This window comes from Rhinatrema bivittatum, chromosome 8, assembly GCF_901001135.1.
Source record: "Rhinatrema bivittatum chromosome 8, aRhiBiv1.1, whole genome shotgun sequence".
Taxonomy (NCBI): domain Eukaryota; kingdom Metazoa; phylum Chordata; class Amphibia; order Gymnophiona; family Rhinatrematidae; genus Rhinatrema; species Rhinatrema bivittatum.
This window is the reverse complement of record NC_042622.1, coordinates 217,522,760-217,544,330: the sequence shown is the minus strand read 5'-3', so window position 1 is coordinate 217,544,330 and position 21,571 is coordinate 217,522,760. Positions and strand designations below refer to the sequence as shown.

Sequence of the window (21,571 nt, the reverse complement as noted above, 5' to 3'; positions counted from 1 at the left end):
CTTATTTCCAGGATGCCTCTCCGGGAGGTAGAGCAGTTTCTAGACCAGATCCAAAAAAGGTTTACTGTGAAGTAACTTTAGAGCGCCTTCAGTGAGAGAGCTTAGCTGTCTGACATGTTACTAGGAAAATTAAAGCAGCAACACTGGTAAAAGTAGCAGCTTGCTTGGTCCCCCATTGATCTTTTCCTTTCCCTAGTTTTCCTATTTTTCCCTACAAAGATTCTATATCTGGCATTCACATTTGTTTAAATAAAATGTATGACCCTTGTGTTCTGACTTTGTTGGTGGGTGGTACTGGATAAGTAACATAGTACTTATTTTTATTATTTATTTAAGAGTTTTATATACCGCATATACACACATAGTGGGTCTAGTCAGTTTACAAAGTTAAAACACACACAAAATCATCTGAAAATTATATAAAGAAAGAACTCGTATTTACCCCATTCTATAGAATTGCAGATCTCCAACTCAAGTATTGATTTTACTTTGGGAAGAAAACAGTAATAAGAAAATGGGCTATCTTAATGTTTACTCAAAGTGCTGACTGAGTTAAAGCTTGGGTTATACTGCTCTTATCAATAAAGCCTTGGCCATTGCTTGTGGGCATGGTTTCAGTACTTCTCATAGGTATACAGCATTACAATATACCATCAGAGAGAGACTTGAGAGAACTTGTAATCCCTTCTTGGCAGTATACCAGCTCACTATGAAGCTCGTCAGGGAGTTGCCACCTGCTTGAGGCTAAGGATTGACCAAGTGGATAATCTAGCTAAATATATGGAGAGATTTACAGAGAAATACTTACATTTTCTGAAGTACATATGTAGTAAGCATGCTGTACATTTAAGAAGTCAGTCTCTCTGTGCATATTGGGAGACTACATATTAACACCTATTAAGATCTTGAGAGATATGAGAGAGTTTCCAAGGAAACCTTGCTGGAGGTGAATGCTCTTTCCTGTCTGGCAATTTACTTCTGCTCCTTTAGGTTTCCAGCTCAGTTGGAGCCAGAGCTGGGATATAGCATCATGAGCCTTTATTCATATATACCCAAGGATCTTCACCATAGTTTTATATCCCTCCCTCAATTTGGCACAGACAGTCAATATATTTCTTGGCCCAGGGCCACAAATGGCATTTCTCTCTGGATACTGGCTAACATTAGCCACTAGGTATTGCTGTTTTGTGGTGGGTTAGAACATCCTAGGGCTGTGAACACTTCCTCTGCAGCAACTCCAGCCCAATACACAGAAGCCTGACCTGGGAATTGATCCCAGGTCTCCTGAATGGCAGTGCATAGCACTATCACTGAGTCACCAGGCCAACCAAGATGTAAGCTCTTATCCTTGCAGTGACATTTCATATGATGAGCCTAGCTACCCGAATAGTAGCAAACTATTCGCTGGAGCTACTGTCATTGAATAATTCAGTCCTTCCAGTGGGTATACTTGTCTTGATTTAAAACATTTTTACAGATTACAGAAATGATTCTGATTATATGAACTTTTATTCAAAATGAGTTCTTTGCCCATAGTATATGTAATTGTAAGTTCCCATAGGTTCTTATTTATGTCTTCCTTGCTTCTGCACCCATTAGTGCCACAAGTCTGTAGGTGATCAGTTGAGGAAGGGGGTATTCATCCTTGGGCATCCAGTGTCCTAGGTGGAAGAAAAGTACAAAAGATAAAATGATCTAAAGTGTAACTGAGCATGCCAATTCATACCTTCATGCAGTCAGCAGTGCACCGTTGTCTAGTCAGACCCAAGCGTAGAATCTTGCACTGTTGTATACCAGCATCATGCATATTTTCTGAGACTTGCAGAAAACAACTTGTGCTAGATACACAGGACAGAGTTGGGATGCACACAGTTCATTCCTGATGGGATAGACTTTGATCATTTGGACACCCAGATTCCTGTCTGTATCTCTTAACATGACAAGAAATGCATCATGCTCTATTGTGCTCAGTTTCTTCTTTGTCAGGACAGGGAAAACACCTGAGCAGTACTGCTTGCTTGGATAGGACTGTACCAGAGTACTTTGTTTTTGTCTTCTATTAAAGAAATGTTTTGTCACAGCTAAGTCACACAGATATTCACAATGCAGGCATTTCCAGCTTTCACTGCAACACGTTTGTTTTTTGTTTTTTAATGATAGCTGTCAGGTTTTCAGTGGTTTCTGCTTATAATTACTGGTCAGTTACAGATTTGAATATGACTTGTGGGGTAAAGTCTCTTTGGCAGCCAGATCTGTTGTTCTTGGTAATTTATTTTTTGTATGTTTTGGTTTTATTATGCATCATGTATGTATGTTTTTATATTTTTACATTGTTGTACACAGCTTTGGACAGTCCTTTGGGGCTGGGAAAGTGGTTGATAAACTGGAAAATAGCTGGAATGAAAATGAGAGAGAACCCTTAATTCTTTGCAAGATGGAATACCTTTATTGGATCAAACGAAAGAAACTGCTGCATCTCCTAGTTGTATGGGGTAGTGCTGACCCTTTGGATTAGAGGGAGGAGTGTACTTGGGATTGTTGAGTTTGATAGCTGTATCTTCATGGCAGATTCCAAAAATACAGGATCACTAATGCTTTCCTGTATTATAGTAGTTTGATTTTAATTCTAGTATCTTCTTTTAGCAGGTTATGGACAAGACATGAGTGGTTTTGGACAAAGTTTCACCGATGCCAGCCAGCAGCCCCCCTCATACACAGCAGGACCCTCTGCACCAGCATCGGGTGGCCCACCTGCAGGGGGCAGTGGTTTTGGGCGAGGACAGAACCATAATGTACAAGGATTTCACCCCTACAGACGCTAGTAAGCGCAGCACCTCAGGGAATTCTGTCCACAGTAGGAGATCTGGGAACAGCTGACATCAATAACTCCAAAGCTGGGAACTTGTGACAATCACCTACTTGATGGGCATGCCCAGATGAAACCATTGTGGGCAGGATGGATTTTGAAGGAAAGACTGTCGGTGTTTGGACTGCAGTTTTTCAATCTTTCTTTCTCTAACCCATCAGCAAAGTCACTGGCTCCAAACTACAGGGTTTTAAAACTGTCTGCAGCTTTAATTACACACTTCAGGTTTCCTGGCTCATTTGTTTTTTGTTTTTTTTTTTTTGTTTTGAAAAATATTTCCCTGAGCCTTTTCTTTTACCATATATTGTAAACTTTTATGTTGAGATAAAAATATACATTTACAAATTGTGAAATTTTTAAGAGAAATTTTCTACTATGTATGCTGGCTTATTTTTTAATTTAAGAACAGGGTTATTGTTGGCACTGGGGGAGTGAAGAGGGGTAGTTTGAACTCCTTGCTCCTAAATAGTTCTTTGTTTTGGGAGAGAGGATAGAAGGGGATCATACCAGAAATTTTAGGAGTTAAAAAAAATTCTACTGAGTATAGTTTTTGCTTTTGTTACTTGACACTAGATATGGTAGGAGTGCAGGCCTGGACCTCTGAGTCCATGCATCAAATGGAGGAATGCCGCTTCCACAAGGGGTTCATGGAGGCCTTGTTCAGATGTAGATTTCCCTCAGGTAAAGGCAAGAGTGCATTTTGCACTAACCAGTGATTACCCCTGTTTGAATAAAGAAAAATCCATTTGGATTGCGAATACCTGCCTTTGTGTCCTTACTCATGTAAGATGTGATTCAGGCAGAATATAATATTCATATGAAACTAAAAGGAAATATTGAAGGACCAGCAAATGAATAAGATGAGGTCCATAGCAGTATGTAAGCCAGTGGAAAAAATTTGGGGTTTCTGTTTTATCAACTCAACTTCCCATCATACTGATCTCTTGCAAACAGTTATTTTTATTCACTGTTTTACATTTGGTTTCATGGCAGTGAATTTTTTTTTTGTTTAAAATGCTTCCTGGGATTAGCATTTAAATGGTAAAGCTGGTTTGAAATACATTCCAAATAAGATGGCAGGAACATTTGAACATACAACTTCACAATGAAAACAGAGGCTAGAAGAACATAATTGATATTTCTGTACATAAAGAACATAATTGATAATATGGAATCAAACAGTAAACTTCTGCAGAATAGTTGCAAGGTTTTTTCTAAAATCTTTGGCACACAGTGCTCTGTTATCTTTTTAAGCTTAAGGAAGTCTTCCCTGTAAGAAATGTAGCTTATAGTGGGGTCCTGCAGTAAGTGTAGATTTTTCTGCCCTAGTGATGGCTTTTTAACACAAACTCATCACTATTCTGAGCTTCAGCAGCAGGCTTGGATGCATTCTACATCCTTAGGGTTACTAATGAGAAGAGTATGTGTTTGTGTGTGTATATATATATGTATGTATGTATATTTGGTTTTCTTTCCTTTTACTGCTTTACCCACTCATGAATAAGTTTCTTGAATCTGAATCTTGGTTAGTCCCTAAAATCCAAAAAACAGAAAAGTAAAGCTGACTGCACAGTGAAAATCCCTGGAAACCTATGTATACTAATGCATAGTATGGGAAATAAAGTCCAGGATCTAGAGGCTGACTTAGATGTAGTAGCTGATATGGTACAAGGATATCAATGACAGCAATATAGTTATATCTGCTTCAATCTTTTCAAGAAGGACAGGTTGGGAGGTAACATGAAGTGATGAATTAAGAAGACGTGTCTTCCTGAGCTCCAAGTACCAGCAACCTTTCATCCACATTTATCAAAGCCATCCATGCTAATTCACCTTCGATTTGTACTGGACTCTGTTACACTTATGTCCATAGATATATGAACAAATCGCCAAGTACCATGGCACTTAAGGGCGGCAAAAAGGATAAAGAAAAAATGAGGCCTGCACCAGACAGACAAAACCAGGAGTCAGGCGGCCTAGTGGCAGTAGACCCATCTCCGGCTGCTGAAGATGCTCTCACAGAAAAAGTCACAATGGCGGTTGTAGCTGCTCTAAATGTCAAATCTGATAACCTATCCTCTCAGATCACTACTTTACAAAATTTGTTGGATGAATTACATCCCAGAATGGAAGCTATGGATGAGTTCTCGAGGATGATTCAAACACGACAGCAAGGCAGCTAGAGGCATTGGAAAAGCAACTTAAAACTTGCCAAGCAAAATTGGACAACTTAGAGAACAGATCTAGACACAATAATTTGCGTTTTACAGGAATCCCGGAGTCTGTTAGAGACGGCCCTGGCTACGGAATTGGAAAAATGGTTACCAGAAGCCTTAGATCTGACTTCTCTGGCAACCTCTTTCCTTATTGAGAGAGCCCATAGGCTAGGCAACAAAAAGCCTGATGACCCCCGGCCTAGAATTATCACCAGGATTCTAAATGGAGCTCACAAGCAGGAAATTTTGAAAGCTTACAGACAGTGTAGAGAGCTTAACTACCAGGGCAATACGGTACGGCTCTTTCAGAATTATTCAGCCACTGTCTCTAGCAGCCGGAAACTATTTTCCCCAATGTGCTCTGCATTAGTGGCCAAACAAGTAAAATTTACACTGCAGTTCCCGGCTAAATTAAAGGTCTGGTATACAAACAAGATTCATTTCTTTGAGGAACCTTCACAAGCACAAGCTTTCCTGGATCGACTGGCCTGAGGGAGCGAATTGTGGGTCGCTGGTGCATCCGGCCACTCACTGGTCCCGCAGTGAGTTCTAGGGGCCATGGGAAATGTGGTTATTCATTCATATTCACAACTTAAAAAAAAAGAAAAAGCGTTTGTTTAACCCAAAGCAAAGACTGTATCTTTGTCTGTTATGGCAAGTATTAATAAAGTTCTCCTGATCTCATCCTGACGTTCCCTCTGCCGCATTAACCTGTGACCCAATGATGTAATTTTGGCGCTGCAGCCCAAAGTGAGGAAGCCCCAACCCTTGCCTTTCTTCTTCGGCAGTATGGGACCTTTCCCTGAACTTCCTTTTTCTCTTTTTTTTTCAAGCCCGGCATCAGTGGGTCAGACGCTGACGTGATGACCGCCCTCTATTCAAAGGACCAGTGAAGTCCCTGTAGTCTACCACTTAGAATCCGGAGGTGGTCCAGGCACCTCCCCAACTTTGGACTGATCGAGTTATTTTGCAGTGCCTGCTTTCTAGCTTAGTAATAACTTCAGAACGGGAAGACTCAGCTTGAACTTTCATACTCTTAACAATCGCTGGCGTTGTGTCTCCGTGAGGGCTACAGGCTGCTTTGGATGCCGGGTTCAAAATCTTTAATTGGGTTTCTCTTTTCTCTTAGGGGGAGTGGGGACAGGAGACATAAGAGCGCTAAACCTCACACCATTTCTGCAGTGGTATGATAGAGGTACGGGTTTATGATGGAGGGAAGAAGAAGGTAGGAAGTGTGAAATGGAGGGGTGGGGGGGGGGGGAGAAACAGGTGTAAAGAATCAACCTGAGTCAATTGTTCTGGACACAATGACTATACCTTCAAGGTTGCTGGTTGCTGGTGCTCACACATTAAAGTACCTCTCTGTGAGCCTTTTAGCTCATGGTGAAAATGTCACATTGGGAATGGGGGGAGGGGGGGGGGTAAGATGACTGTTACTCTCAGTACCATAAGAAAAGATTTATGTATTTCATTCAATACTTTGTTATACTTTACTGTTGCTCCTTTGGAAAATTCAGTATATCCTTAACCTGTGCTCGGCATACTATTCCCTGAGTTCTAGCTGGGAAACCCAGGGATGGTATTACATTAGTAAACTATTTCGTCCATGGATTTTATCTGGTGTTCATGGATGATCCTCTAGGAATGGCCTCTCTGAATGTAAATGGCTTGGGGTCACCAATAAAAAGGGCTCAAATTTTACAATTTCTAAAAAGGCACAAAATACATATAGCTTGCCTCCAGGAAACTCACCTTTCAGAGCTGGAACATAAAAAACTTGAGAGATTGGGTTGGCTCTTTGGGTAATTGCCAGATTCTTGTGGCCTGATTTGGCCTCTGTTGGAAACAAGATGCTGGGCTTGATGGACCCTTGGTCTGACACAGCATGGCAATTTCTTATGTTCTTATGCTGTCTTGTCACTTCTCTAATGCGCAGGGTAAAAAAGCGGTAGTAGCTACCCTTATCCACAAATCTCTTGCGTTCAAGGTCTCTCGAGATTAAAGACCCACAGGGTCGTTATTTAATACTGATTGGTTCCATCCACGGTCGCACAGTTACATTATGCAATGTCTTTGGACCAAACAACCATCAACAGGAATTTTTTCTATCCTTATCATAATTGCTCCTGACTTACCAGCAAGGCTGGTTGTTTGTTGCTTGCCGGTGATCTGAACTGTGTGGCAGACCCCTCAATTGATCGGCTACCCTCACAAAATCTCTCAAAAGTTCCTGACTCATCTAGAAGTATCCTGTTTCTTTGTGAACAGTTACAAATGATAGACTATTGGAGAAGTTTACATCCCACTTCCATAGATTACACACACACTTCCCGAGTGCACAATTCGCTGTCAAGAATAGACTATATACTGGATGCTAGCTGTTATTTTCAACATGTCACTAGAACTGAAATAGGTCCCAATGCTGTTGGATAGACATTATAACAGATAATGTGAAAACTTACCGACAATGGAGATTCCCCGCCTCTTTATACAATGATCAAAATCTTAAATTCTTATTAGTAAAATGGGGAGGCACATCAACAACACAATGAGGCCCATAGAGACCAAGCTTCTCTTTTCTGGGAGGAGAGCAAAGCTGTGCTTAGAGGGGAACTTATAGCACATGTGAAAGGCTGAAACAATAAGATCAGTAAAGCTATTTTAGACCTTGAAGGGCAATTGAAGGTAGCCAAACACAAAATGATAAATACATTGACTACTGAAACCAACTGAACATCCTACACCGTCCTTGCTTCTTTAAATACATATTTACACCAAAGAGCCCAATATCTTCACCATTACGAACACAGGTTCTTTCGCTTTGGAAATAAAACTGGTAAATTATTAGCTAATACTGTTCAAATCGCCAAAGGAAAATTCTACATTGAGAAACTAAGAACCGGCCAGGGTAACTGGGCCATTATAGGAGTAATGAATAGGCCTCAGGCAGCTTTCATGGCAGGCAGGAAGAGGGAGAAGGCAAAGAGGGTTTGCCCTCACGAGCCTCTTCCTTTTATTGTACATTCATACAAAGGCAGATGATGTGTCATTACATGATTGGCTACTTTCCCATAGCAACAGAAGAGTCATTACACCATTGGCTTTGGCTCAGGGGGTGTGCACGGATCATATCATTGGCTGCTGAAATCTATACCTCCTGACTTTGTCCTGCCTCTGACTAGGGAAAACCCAGCCCTTCTTTCAGGCTAACAGGATTAATTATAGGCCAGAGAAATACATGGTCAGGTATCCTCTCCTAGGCAGAGAGGCTTAAGCACAAGTGATGCTTTTATTCAGGCAAATGTCAGGGAGAAGGGAAGTTAGTGTTTAACCCTGATGAAATGGCTTGCTGGCAAGCGCATATTTCCCACATCTCACCCTTTCTGTTTTTGTTTAGGCAGCTCAGTAAAGCTTTAGACCCTTACTGAAATCTGTTGTGTCTTGGTATGGGCTGGAAATAGGGGAAGAGGGATTATGGAGAGAAGAAAGCTGTAATTCGACGTGGTGTGCCAGCTGTCGATGAGCTTCTGAATCTCCATATCACCCAGAGCAGGTGCAGGTGGTGTGCCAACTCTGCAGGGCTCCGGATTCCCTATTAGGCATCTTACAAGACATCTTTGTATCCGGGCTGAGAGCAAGGTTTCAATATGGATATGAGGGTTGGGTATGCACTGAATACAGCATCACAGGCAAACAATTAAGATAATTACAGTAATTATAATAGAAATCACCCTTTTGAGACCAGAAATATCAGGGAGCCAGGACCATAGCCAGTCCCATGGAGAAGTTGGTATTCTGTCTGAAAGTGGTGCATCAGCAACCATGGTTTCTATCTGCTCTGTGGTATGTGTGAGGTTTGCTTTATAGTCTGATATGTACACACAGCAATGAGATCCAATTAATGCACAAACACCACCCTTTAAGGCTAAGATGGTTTCTAATGTTAAAGCTAAAATAGTGTCTAAGGTATAGCTGTTCTGTAATGCTACTTCTCTAATCTGAGAAACTTCTGTTGTGAGTAGTTTTAATGCATGGACTGTCTGATTAAATAGGGCAGTAGTCCAGTTAGCTAAGATGTGTAAGTCTCTGTAATTCATAGCTGTCCCCATTGGGGGAAACAGGCTTCTAGCTATCTGAGTTTCTGTATACTTTTCTATGGGATTATTTATCGCCTCCCTTTTGTTACGGAGCCTTGCTTTGGGTACATTTTTGACTGCATAGTATGAGGGGAGGATGTAGCCTAAAGTGCATCTGTCTCTCCATCTTGGGGAAATGTACATATATGCTCTACACCCACATAACATCCATATGTTTCCTAACAGATTAGTGGACATGTCATTGGTTATCATTTGGGCTATATAACTACAAAGGGTAAATCCTTCATCCCCTCTATACTTTCTGTACTTGCTTGGGTCTCCCACTGCACATCCTGAAATCTGCCAATTGCATACATATATGGTATAACTATGCAAGTGTTCAGTGATTAATACAAATGTTCGCTTACAATATGGATATTTCCCACCTGAATTCCCTTTCCATCCCCTGTATCATAGTCCCAACAAAGAGCGGCAGTCTCTTGAATACAGCTACCAATGTGTAGTATGGTATTATTAACTGGAGAGTTAATGAAAACACCTCTCTGTAAAGGATAATCAGTCCATACTGTAAGGTTAAATGGTACAGCATGCATCAGTAGTTCTCCGCAGGCTTGGGTTGGCATGTGTGTGCAGATCCAACAGTCTGTTCGACTCAACAGGTGTGAAAAGTTCTGTGCATGTTGTTCTGTCAGAGTCCTTGTTCTGAAATCGTCATAGCTGGAGAAATAAGGCAAAGGAGGAGGATGCAGAACACAATTGTTAATGAGTTGGCATTCAGGCAAGAAAAAGCGGCTAATAAGTTCTCTGGAGTTTTCTCAAGGCCTTGCTGTTCTAAGAGTTGTGCAGATTGGTTGGATAGGACCTTGATCTGTCCCCAGGTCATGTGGTGCTGCTTTTTGCAAGGAGTCCGGTCTCTGTCCTTCTGAGGGCTGTGGAGGCTCAGGGAGAAGTTGGGGATCGGGTCCTGTAGACCTGGACACCTTTCCATCTTTCCACGGCTTGATTTCTGTGGAAGCAAGCAGAGAAACATATCCTCGTTCCTTTGATAAGGGGACGGGACCGTACCAGACATTAAATATTCTATACAAAACTGATGGCTGTGGGTGACTAACCCTAGTCCCATAATGATTACTCATGGCTGTGGTCTTAAATTTGATATGTTTAGATGATTTAAAGTAATTTAAAACAATACTTTGTTCTTGTTCAGCCAGTCCTTCTTAGGGGAAAATCCAGGGGCAATATCCCTCCTTTTTGTTTTTGTTTTCAAGAGCTCTAAAGGGTATGATTGGCTCTCTCCACAATGGCTTGCCCTGTGGTGTTGTAGGGGTGCCAAATAAGTATTTAATGTTCAATTATTGACAAAATTCATGTAAAGGAATGGCTGCAGTAAATGGAGCCATTATCAGTTTTCAGGACAGAGGGTAGCCCCATTATCAAGAATTTTTTATGCAGTGATCAATTTTCATTCAGTAAATTAGCATAAATGTAAATTAATCATTTAAAGGAAAAGTCATTTGCAGTAAGCAGGATCAAATGACAAGTATATTAGACATTACATTAAACATATGCTACACAAGACTGACATATATTCATATTCATTCATCCTGGAAATATTAATTTACACAAAACTGACACATATTCATCCATCCTGCAAAAATTTCTTGCATCAAGACAGACAACAGATAACACATAATATGAGCTAAAAATCTTACCAAAAAGTTATCAAAAACAAAATTAGATCAAGAATCAAAAATCAAAAGTCAAAAGGTGTTAGAAAAATGTTAAAATAAACTGCAAAGTGTCCATCTTCACATCTCTTCATGGCAGGAAGGCTGTAAATCTGGAAAATATTAAAAACTGGCATACAGCAAAAAATTTATTAAGGTAAGGATTAAAGTGAAATTCTTACTTTTTTAACCTTGAAGAATCAATTCTATTATTCAATTTAATAAAATCAATTTGGATTTGCAAGAAAAGGTTTGGGAGGGATTGCTTTAGATGTAGCAACCTCTGTCAGTAAAAATTTAAAGGTTCAGAATTCTGTATAAATTTTGTGAAAAAGAAAATAAAACTGAAGTGTCCTTAATACAGAAGGTCTGTAGGCCTGAAAAATAAAAACTATTATACAACAGAATTATTAAAACAATAATCTAATATAACTCGTAGAATAGCATAGCGCCTCCTAGTGGAGACCCCATCATTACTTTATAGATTGCAACTATTGTTCCAGGTTGCAATCAATAATACTCTGAGCTTAAATTCAATGTTGAATATCAGAATAGAATTTCTTCATATAATTATTAGAATAGGAAATTAAACACGCTGTTTGCTCAGCTCTGTCTGCTGCATGCTAAAGTGACTGTAACTACTATTAATCTGTCTGAGTTATAACATATATAAACTAGAGAGAGAAACTGCAGTACTAAGTCCAGTTTTTTTCTTTTCAAAAGTTCTCCCTCCCTCCCCCTTGAGTGGCTAGCAAGAGTTACAGAAAAAGGGGGGGGAGGAGCAGTGTTTCTCAAAAGAAAAGAACTACACCCAAGGAGTTAATCCTTCAGTCAATAGAAACTTAAAGATAGCATTGTTTAACAATTGACCACAGACAATGGCTGGCCCAGGATTTGCTGATTCTTTGCAGACAGATACTATTTTTTAATTTACTTTAGGGAGAATCACAGTAAGTTCTGTACGCTAGCAATTCAAACTATAAACTTAAATCTCAGAGAAATGGAGTCATTTTAAATGTGAGCCAAATAAACTTTGCAAAAGGGAAACTTTCACATGTAATTTACACAGAATATTATTCAAATCTCAGTACAGTTTTATCATAAGGTTGTGCATACACTTTGTGGGGGAAAATACTCTCAAAGTATGCAGATTTTTTGTAACTGAATTTCAAATAGAAACCATTTTTTCCAAATTTGTACTGTTTGTAGAGAGAAACCATTTTTTTTCAAATCTGTACTGTTTGTAAAGAGAAACCATTTTTTCCAAATTTGTACTGTTTGTAAAGAGAAAACCATTTTTTTTTTTTCATAGTGATATTTTCTTTGCTTGTAACGCAGGAGTCTAATTAAATCCTTTTTTTCATATTGATATTTTCTTTGCTTGTAACGCAGGAGTGCAGCTGCTTGGCCCAAGGTCTTATACGCTGATTTCTTTGAAGACCTGGGGGCATAGCCACTGCACATGGCACTTGCTGCCACACCTAGTTCTTTGTTTCTTTCTGTAATGGGAAAGGCTTGAATCCCTTTCAATAATTCCTCCCTTGTGAGATTTCCATGTTCTAGGTGGAATCCCATGCTGACCGCTGCACATAAATTGTTACCGGGAGCAGTGGTTTGAGATAGTAATTTACCTGCACAAATTGATGATGCAGAATTAATGACTGTCTCAGGCAAAGGCAAATGAGGGTTCAGGGAGTGGTTAGTGGGGGAAGGGGGTTGCAGGCAAGATGGAGGAAGGCTAGTTTTTCTGACCTCAGTGTTTTCTATTTCCTGGGGTCTTTTCTCTGAGGTGGATGCAGAGGAAGCCACAGGAGCCATGTGAGTGTGTGTCTCCAGATGTTCTATTTCATTTTCTGTCCCCCTTTGTTCATGGTTCTTTTCTGTGATGGGGAAGGCTTGAAGTCCTTCTAACAAATCTTTTTCTGTAAAGTTTTCTTTCTGCAGTTTCTGCTGAAATTCAATGCTAATCACCCCACCCAGGCCAGGTGGTGGCTCTATTGTTCTCAAGGGTTGCTTTTCTGAAGAGATGGGGAAGGTGTGAATTGCTTGTGCTTTGGGTGTAGGTATGGGGAGCTGAGGATACAAAGAATTTGCTGTCTCTGAGGAAGACTGAGAAGATGGGGGAAGGGTATGTCTGCCTGCTTCTAAAAGCACATGGTTTGAAACTGCTGTTTTTAAACCTTTTTTTTTTCTGTGCGTTCGATAGCTTCTGTACATTTTTGCCAGATTAATCTTAGCTTTATGGGAGCTCTGGGAGCCGTATGAAGATAATTGCCGATTGAAATCCAATTCTGGGTATTTAGAGTTCCAGACTCCATCGAATACCAAGGGCAACGGCAAGCTATTTCACTTATTAATTTTTCTAAGTCCCCCAGGCTGACTTGCGCTATTTTTCTTCTGGTGATGAAATAATGATTATTGATGATTTTCTGCAGCTGCTTGGCATGTAGCCTCTGCTGCATGGATAAATCACTTCCCATTGCTCACGAGTGTGGGGAACAAACTTGCTAAAAAATACTTAAATATACTAAAAAGTACTTTAATATACTTACGATTAGCAGATCTGTTGAACGGTACGTACCTTTAAGCTATGACCAGCCGAAATAAGCATGGGGTTTATCATCACGTCGGGGTCACCAGATATAGGAGTAATGAATAGGCCTCAGGCAGCTTTCATGGCAGGCAGGAAGAGGGAGAAGGCAAAGAGGGCAAAGAGGGTTTGCCCTCACGAGCCTCTTCCTTTTATTGTACATTCATACAAAGGCAGATGATGTGTCATTACATGATTGGCTACTTTCCCATAGCAACAGAAGAGTCATTACACCATTGGCTTTGGCTCAGGGGGTGTGCACGGATCATATCATTGGCTGCTGAAATCTATACCTCCTGACTTTGTCCTGCCTCTGACTAGGGAAAACCCAGCCCTTCTTTCAGGCTAACAGGATTAATTATAGGCCAGAGAAATACATGGTCAGGTATCCTCTCCTAGGCAGAGAGGCTTAAGCACAAGTGATGCTTTTATTCAGGCAAATGTCAGGGAGAAGGGAAGTTAGTGTTTAACCCTGATGAAATGGCTTGCTGGCAAGCGCATATTTCCCACAGGCCATCCAACCTAAAGATATATGTAATGCTTTTAAAGATTTCTACACTGAATTTTATAGGGAGGATAGATAGGTACGCAGGAAAACGAGGAAGTCCTCTTTCAAAATCTGACTCTACCTCACATTTTAACGCAACAACTAGAATATCTGAATGGACCCACCCAAACCCATGAGATATTGAGAACCATATCCAACAGCAAGCTAGGCAAAGCACCAGGCCCAGATGGCTTCCCTTTTGACTATTATAAGTTGTTAAAAGAAAAAGTCGCAGTTCCTCTACAGGCTCTTTACCAAGAGGCTTTCTCAATGGGAAGGTTCCCGGCTGCCTTTACGGACACCCATATTACAGTTCTTCCAAAACCTGGAAAGGACACTACTCTCCCTGCCTCTTACAGACCAATTTCTTTACTAAACTGTGGCCTGAAACTTTTCTCCGCCATTCTGGCAAGCAGACTAAGCCTAGTATTACCTACCATTATCTCACCATATCAAGTAGGTTTCCTGAAAGGTAGGACAGCTGGATCCCATATTAGTAAACTCATCACTGCTATACAAGATACTGCACAAAGAGATTCTGGCCTTAGCGGTCAGCTTTGACTCAGAAAAGGCGTTTGACCGGGTCTCCTGGTCTTACGTGTTTTCCGCCCTCAACCACTTTGGTTTTTTAGGAGACTTTATCCGTAATATCGCTCTTTTATATAGATCCATTACATCCTACATTTTAGCTAATGGGGACTGTTTGGAGCCATTTTTAGTGGGTCTCACAGTGCGTCAGGGATGTCCGCTCTCCCCTTTACAGTATCGCCTTTCCATTGACCTGCTTCTCAGGAAACTAGCAGAGGCCTCCTCTATTGGAGGGCTAGGGCATGAATCCGCCTCCTTTAAGGTAGCTGCATTAGCGGATGATCTTATTTTTTTTAATAAACCCATCTACACCCTACAGAAAATATTGACCCATCAAAGGCAATTTGGAAGTTTCGCCGGTTTGAAAATGAATCAGGACACATCTGAGGCTCCAGATGTCACCGGCAAACTCCAATCTTCCAGGCCTGGAACCTTCCCTCTTAAATGGGTCTCTACTAGTATGAAATATCTTGGCATCCATATCCCCACCCCTCTTGTAATTTTACAAAGCCAATGTCCAATCACTTTATTTAACTCTATGCCAAAATGTTAAAAGGTGGATGAACTTACCTCTTTCTCTTTTTGGCAGAATCTATCTCTTAAAAATGATCGAGCTCCCTAAATGGCTATATTTGCTACACATGGCACCAATTTGGCTTTCCAAAAGCATTTGAGAGCAATAGAAAGAGAATACTCCCACTTTATCTGGCAAGGGAAAAGAGCACGGCCCCCACCATATATTGCAGGCTCCATGGTCTAAAGGTGGCTTAAATTGCCCGGATCTTAGGTAGTATAATTTAGCATGTATGTTGCGCATTATTCACAACTGGCTCCATAAATCATCCACATACTCTCCATATGCTCTACTTAGGGATTGGCTCGGAGGTTTTGACCTTGTGGCATTGCTTCAATGCAATGATAAAACTATCTCGTGTCTCACTTCAGTTTTCTCCATTTTAGCTTCTTGCAGAACAGCATGGTCTGCTTTGTGCAAAAAATTAAATCTCCAATCAGTGCTCAGCATTACTGGAAATATGCTCCAACCCTGATTTCTCTCCCAGATGTCTGGGGTTTACTCACATTCATCAGATTTTTCAACTCCACTCAACTACTGTGGCCAGTTTCGAAGAGCTGCAAGCTAGTTACCATATACCTCACAAGGATTTTTTTGCTTATTTACAGGTTCACCACTAAATTAACACAATAAGGGCAACAAACCCTAGTTTTGGGGATGTCGGGGCTTTATCTTCATTTTTTCATGTCGCAAAACACCTCTTGTGCAGTTTTTGCTAAAACGGTTATGAAACCTAATCTCCACATTGTACCTACCTCTGGTTTATTCACGATAGGCTCGCTGGACCACCACCTCTACCTCTATATTTGACATACAAGTATGTTTCACTCAAATCCTGAAAACTTCTGAGAATACCCTATTGCATGAATTACAATACAAGTTAATTTGGCAATTATATCTACCCCAAACACTTGCATTTAAATCCAAATTGTGACTCTCTCTAATGTGTGAAAAGTGTTCCGCATCTCCTAATGACTATTTTCATAGCTTCTGGGCCTGCTCTCTGATACAAGCCTTTTGGGAAGCAATGAGAAAGAGGGTTTTTTGTATTACACGAACCGACGTTTCTCTAAATCCTCTTATCTGGTTGATGGGCAAAGAATAGCCACACATGGCTGCAGAGGCTAAGGTCACCCACCAGTTCATTGGCAAGGTTAGCTTAGCTGCAAAGCAAGCCATTCTTGCACACTGGATAGGCCCTCATCCCCCTTCCATTGTTTTATGGGAACAGAAATTATTAAAACTAAATATGGAATGCGTGACAGCAAGGCTCTCTATGGCCAGAAGCGAGAGGAAACATGGCTGATATGGCTGCCCTATGTTACCTCTTTGTTGCCTGATTCTGCCAAGAGCCTCTCCAAACTTAACCCAGAGTTCTAATCCATTAGTTATTACCCTGTGGTAGCAGTAATAAACCGTATATCTTAAGAGTAGGAGGCCCGAACCCATTTTTCAATTTTGGCCTGTTAGTGATAAGACAAAACTTGGTTCTATTAAGGAATGTCTTTAGCCTGCATCAGAGGGAATTCACACAGGCTCCATAGAAAAACAATTGGGGGCAATCTCTGCACATTCCTGAAGACTCTCTATCATGCAGATCTCTGTCCAAATTGTTCAGTGACCCAAAGCTGATTTCTGTATTACCACAATACTAGTAAAAACACCTGTGAACCACCTTATACACAAGGAGTATCTTTTTCTCACTGTGCTGAATGGTTATTGTCTTTGTGTACTGATGGACTACCACAATTATTGAACTTGGATTGAAAATAATTGTACCTATATTAAATTTGTGTATTTCTGTAACAGTGGGGAGGGGGGGGGTTGGGAAGAGAACTGGAGGGGGGGGGTTTAACTAGTTGGTTATATTGTACGATTTGGAAAATGGGGCGCAGACAGCCATAGCCTTTGCACAGCTCACACACGCTGTGTTGAAATGTTCTGATCAGTGTCCATACATTCTCTTGACAGTTACATGAAATGTTTGAATTAATACACTGATGAATCGGTGCTGTTTCAAAATGTGTTTTGAATCTTATATGTTTGTCTATTCCTTTGCTATGTCTGTGGTGTATAGAACCCTTCAATAAAGATGGTATACAAAAAAAAAAAACAGGATAGGAAGAAAGGGAGAAGTGGAGGAAGAAGTGGTTAGAGCTAACTGAGAACCATGGAAGTCAGAGTTCAAATCCTGCTGACACTCCTTGTGATATTGGATAAGTCATACCACCCTCTATTGTCTCAGGGACAAACTTAGATTGTATGTCTTCTAGGGGAAAGGGGAATATCTACTGTACCTGAATATAACTTGTCTTGAGCTACTAATGAAAATGCATGAGCTAAAGGTTATATATATATATATATATAAATTTAAAGCAACAACTGCAAGGCTTACAAGGTAAGGAAGCAGCATTATGCGTTAATCTGGACAGGAAATGGAACATTTGTAATATTGATTTAATATACAGAATGGGAATAGCAAAGTTCCAAAGTGGATATCGCTACCTCACAATGTTGTACAAATCAGAATGGAAGTGTGAGGAATAAAATTATAAATGAATCCTGGTAATAGGTGCTGGTCACAAATTCAACATTGTTGATCCAGAACGAGAGTTATAAGCATTCCAACTTTATGGTGATAATTACTGATGCACAAAGCAATCTTCCAGAGTATCACTTTGGCAAGTCTATAAAACACATTATCAAGGGTCCATACTTAATCTTTAGTCTTTACAAAACATGGTCTCCCATAAACAGAGCTCCATTGCAGGCAGAAGAAATGGAGAGATTTAGTGGAGGATATTAATCAAAATTTCCTGGTGTGCAGCCAGATAGACTCAGAACCAGTGGGTTATGTGCTCCTCTGCTAGCAGATGGGTGACTTGAGTCAGATTTCAAAGCTGACGTCACCCTAGATCTACCCCTGCTGTGACCTCAGTATCTCTCCCTCTCCCTAGCAGATGCAGACACTATCCCCTCGCTAGTGGGATTACCAAAAAAAAAAAAGGAAAGAAGCATTTTACCTTAATATTTAGCCCTGCTCTCCTGATAACTAAGGGTCCCTCTCCCAGTCAAGAATTCCTGAGGTGATTCTGATCCCTTAGATGTGCCTTGGTCCGGTAGCCGGCTCCTGGCATGGACTTAGCTGCTGAAGCGGCTGAAAAGCAGTGGGTGCAAAGCTAAGCATGGCAGTGAAGGCCAAAGCCCTCCTCCCCCCGCCCCGCCGCAGCTGGAGACAGTCTCTGCACTCTGCCGGTAAGTGCTGAAACCAGGTAAGTTTTAAAATCTTAAATCCAGAGAAGGACTGGCGAGTCTTCTCTGGTCTCCTTGCTCGATGTGCCGTACCGACTATGTCTTGATCCCGGCGAGGTAAAAAGGGGGTGCTCCAAATGGGTTGAGCAGCCTTCGATGAGCTAGGCCCCATGTTCGGTGAGTCAGCCATGTGGCAACCCTGGCGGTGCCATTTTGCACACGGTGGGCTATGGTGCCATTCCCTCCCCCCCCCCCCCTTCGACTGTCAGTACTCGCTGGGCAGGCTGGCTTCTTGGGCACACAACGTGCACATTTGCAAGTGCATAGCCGCGCGCACACATATCCAGGCACATTACCTGTGTGTGCTGGATCCAAGTACACAGGTGATGGCCCCGGTGGCAAAGAAGCTAAGACGACACTCCCTTTGCGTGGCCTGCCACATCAGAGCAGCACAGCCTGATGTGGAGTTCTGCCTGTATCAACACTGAGGAAGCCCAGGGAGGACTAGATTCTCAAAAGTTTTCAAAGTCTGGTCCATCCCAATCAGAGGATGGGTCTGCAATTACCTTATCCGACAGCTCCCCAGAACTGAGCAATTCTGAGATGGTGTCATCGCAAGAGGGCTCTTCAGTAACTCCTATTCCGACTCCCCAAGGGATAAACATGGACCCAGGGGCCTTCTCTGGTTAGAATTTTTCCAGGGGCCACAAGCCTTCGTTCAGGCGCAGTCAGCCCTGGTCACGACCCGGGTGGAACCCCAGCCGGGGGCACCTGATCTCCCTGGCCCTGTGCAGGGGCCTGGAGACATGCATCGCCTCACCAAGAGTATCCCTGACAGGGACCCAGACACCACAGATGACGATGAGGGCTCACTGGAGGAAGGAGAAATACCTCCAGGCCTGGAACCATACAGAACTATGCTTCGCTTCTTCCACAGGGATGAATTGCCAGCCCTTGTCTCCCAGACTGTGAAGACCCTGGGGATCCCAGGCACGGACCCTATGGTGAAACCAAAGAAGAACCCCCATCCTGATGTCCCTTCATAAGGCCTCTTGCTATTTCCTGATGCTGGAAGCCATCCAGGAACTGATTGACCTGGAATGGGATGCCCTGGAGGCTAACTTTAAAGGAGGGCGGGCCTTGGAAGTCATGTATCCTCTGGAACCCGCGACCAAGGAATGCCTGCGTTTCCCGAAAGTGGATGCATGGTCTGTGCCGTCTCGTAGCGAACAACCATGCCCGTTGAGGGAGGATGGTTGAAGGATGCTCAAGATAGAAAATTAGAATCCATCCTTAAGCAAGCCTTCGACGTGACAGCAGTGACACTGCAAATCACTTCCTGCTGTGCTCTGGTTACTTGCTTCGAGAGAGAGAGAGAGACAGTTGAGCATACGCCGGAGAGGTGATCAAGCCTGCCGCAGCCTTCCTGGCAGATGCAAGCTCAGACCTAGTGTGTACCTCAGCCAGAGGAGTAGCCTCAGTAGTGGCGGCCAGAAGGTAATTATGGTTGCGCAGCTGGTCAGCAGAAGCAACCTCTAAGGCGAACCTCACAAGAATGCCCTTTAAGGGAGCTCTCCTATTCGGAAGCGACTTGGAGAAACTAGCCAGTAAGTGGGGCGAATCGCCAGTGCCTCATCTACCAGAAGACAGAGAAAAGAGATCCCAGCGTCCCTCTCCCAGGAGGCCCCGGGGCAGGGGCTCCCAACGCTTCCAGCCCTACAGAAACCCATCCTTCCAGACAACATGACCTTCCCGGAGGTCTCAGTCCTTTTGGAACCAACAACCCAAAAGAGAAACAGGTCTGGGTGCAGGCTCAACCCAAACTTCCCAATGAGAATGGGCGGACCCATTCACAGAAAGAGGAAATAGGGGATCGACTCTCCCTCTTCTACCAATAATGGGTCGAGATCATGTTGGACAAATGGGTATTAAAGATCATATGAGAAGGCTATGCACTGGAGTTTCACAGCATCCCTCGAGACAAGTTTGATATCACCCTGCCACTCCCACCTCAAGAGACTGGCAGTGGAATCCTCACTGACAAGACTACTCAGTCTGAAGGTTATAATGCTGGTGCCTACATCCCAGCTAAATACGGGGCATTATTCCATCTATTTTATCATGCCCAAGAAGGAGGGGTCATTCGACCCATCCTGGACCTCAAGAGCGCCAACTGTCATCTACAGGTACTACACTTCCGCATGGAAACTATCTGGTCCGTAATAATGGCAGTGTAACCAGGAGAGTTCCTAACCTCTGGACCTCTCTGAAGCCTACCTTCACATTCCAGTCCATCAAGACCACCAGCGTTTTCTACGTTTTGCGGTACTGGGCCGCCATTACCAGTTCCGGGCTCTACCCTTCGGCCTGGCAACCGCCCCCAGAACATTCTCCAAAATTATGGTGGTCGTGACAGCAACACTGAGAAAAGAAGGGATCCTAGTACACCCCTACTTAGACGGCTGTCTGATCTGCGCAAAGTCACCGGAAGAGAGCCTTCAGGTGACCAATAGAGTCAGGACCCTCCTTCGGGAACTCGGTTGGGTCGTAAACATGGACAAGAGCAGTCTACAGTCTTCTCAGTCCTTAGAGTACCTGGGGGCCCAGTTCGACACCAAGCAGAACAAGGTCTCCCCCCCCCCCCCCCCAAGAGGAGAAAACTGATGGAACAAGTACGCAGATTGATACCAGATCGCAACCCAAGGTATGGGACTACCTTCAGGTCCTAGGCCTCATGGCATCAACTCTGGAAGTAGTACCATGGGCAAGGGCTCACCTGGAGCCACTCTAATGCTCCTACTGTCCTGCTGGAACCCACTGTCCCAAGATTACTCGATTCGTCTCCACCTACCAAAAGAGGTATGCTCTCGCCTCCAGTGGTGGCTACAGGAAAACCACCTAAGCAGAGGCGTAAGCCTATCCCCACTGAACTGGATTGTACTCACTACAGACGTGAGCATCCGAGGGTGAGGAGCCCACTACTAGGAACCAACGGCCCAGGGACAATGGACCAAGGAAGAGGCGAAATGGAACACAAACCACCTGGAAGCTCGAACGGTCAGACTAGCGTGCCTGCAGTTCAGCTACAGGCTCCAAGGGCAAGCGATTTGAGTG

General features: G+C 42.6%; 1 protein-coding gene across 7 annotated transcripts in view; it reads left to right on the top strand.

Annotated features, from left to right (window-relative positions):
• DAZAP1 (DAZ associated protein 1) overlaps nucleotides 1-3,626 on the top strand; it is a 167,749-nt gene extending 164,123 nt beyond the window's left edge. For 2 of the 7 annotated variants that reach the window (XM_029613216.1, XM_029613222.1), the window contains one exon: nucleotides 2,644-3,626. In XM_029613216.1, the coding sequence (XP_029469076.1) occupies nucleotides 2,644-2,822 (179 nt within the window). In that variant the 3' untranslated portion in view covers nucleotides 2,823-3,626. The remainder of the gene's footprint in view (nucleotides 1-2,643) is intronic. The other 5 variants (XM_029613217.1, XM_029613219.1, XM_029613220.1 and 2 more) reach the window with 5 other exon arrangements.
• The last annotated feature ends 17,945 nt before the right edge of the window (nucleotides 3,627-21,571 follow it).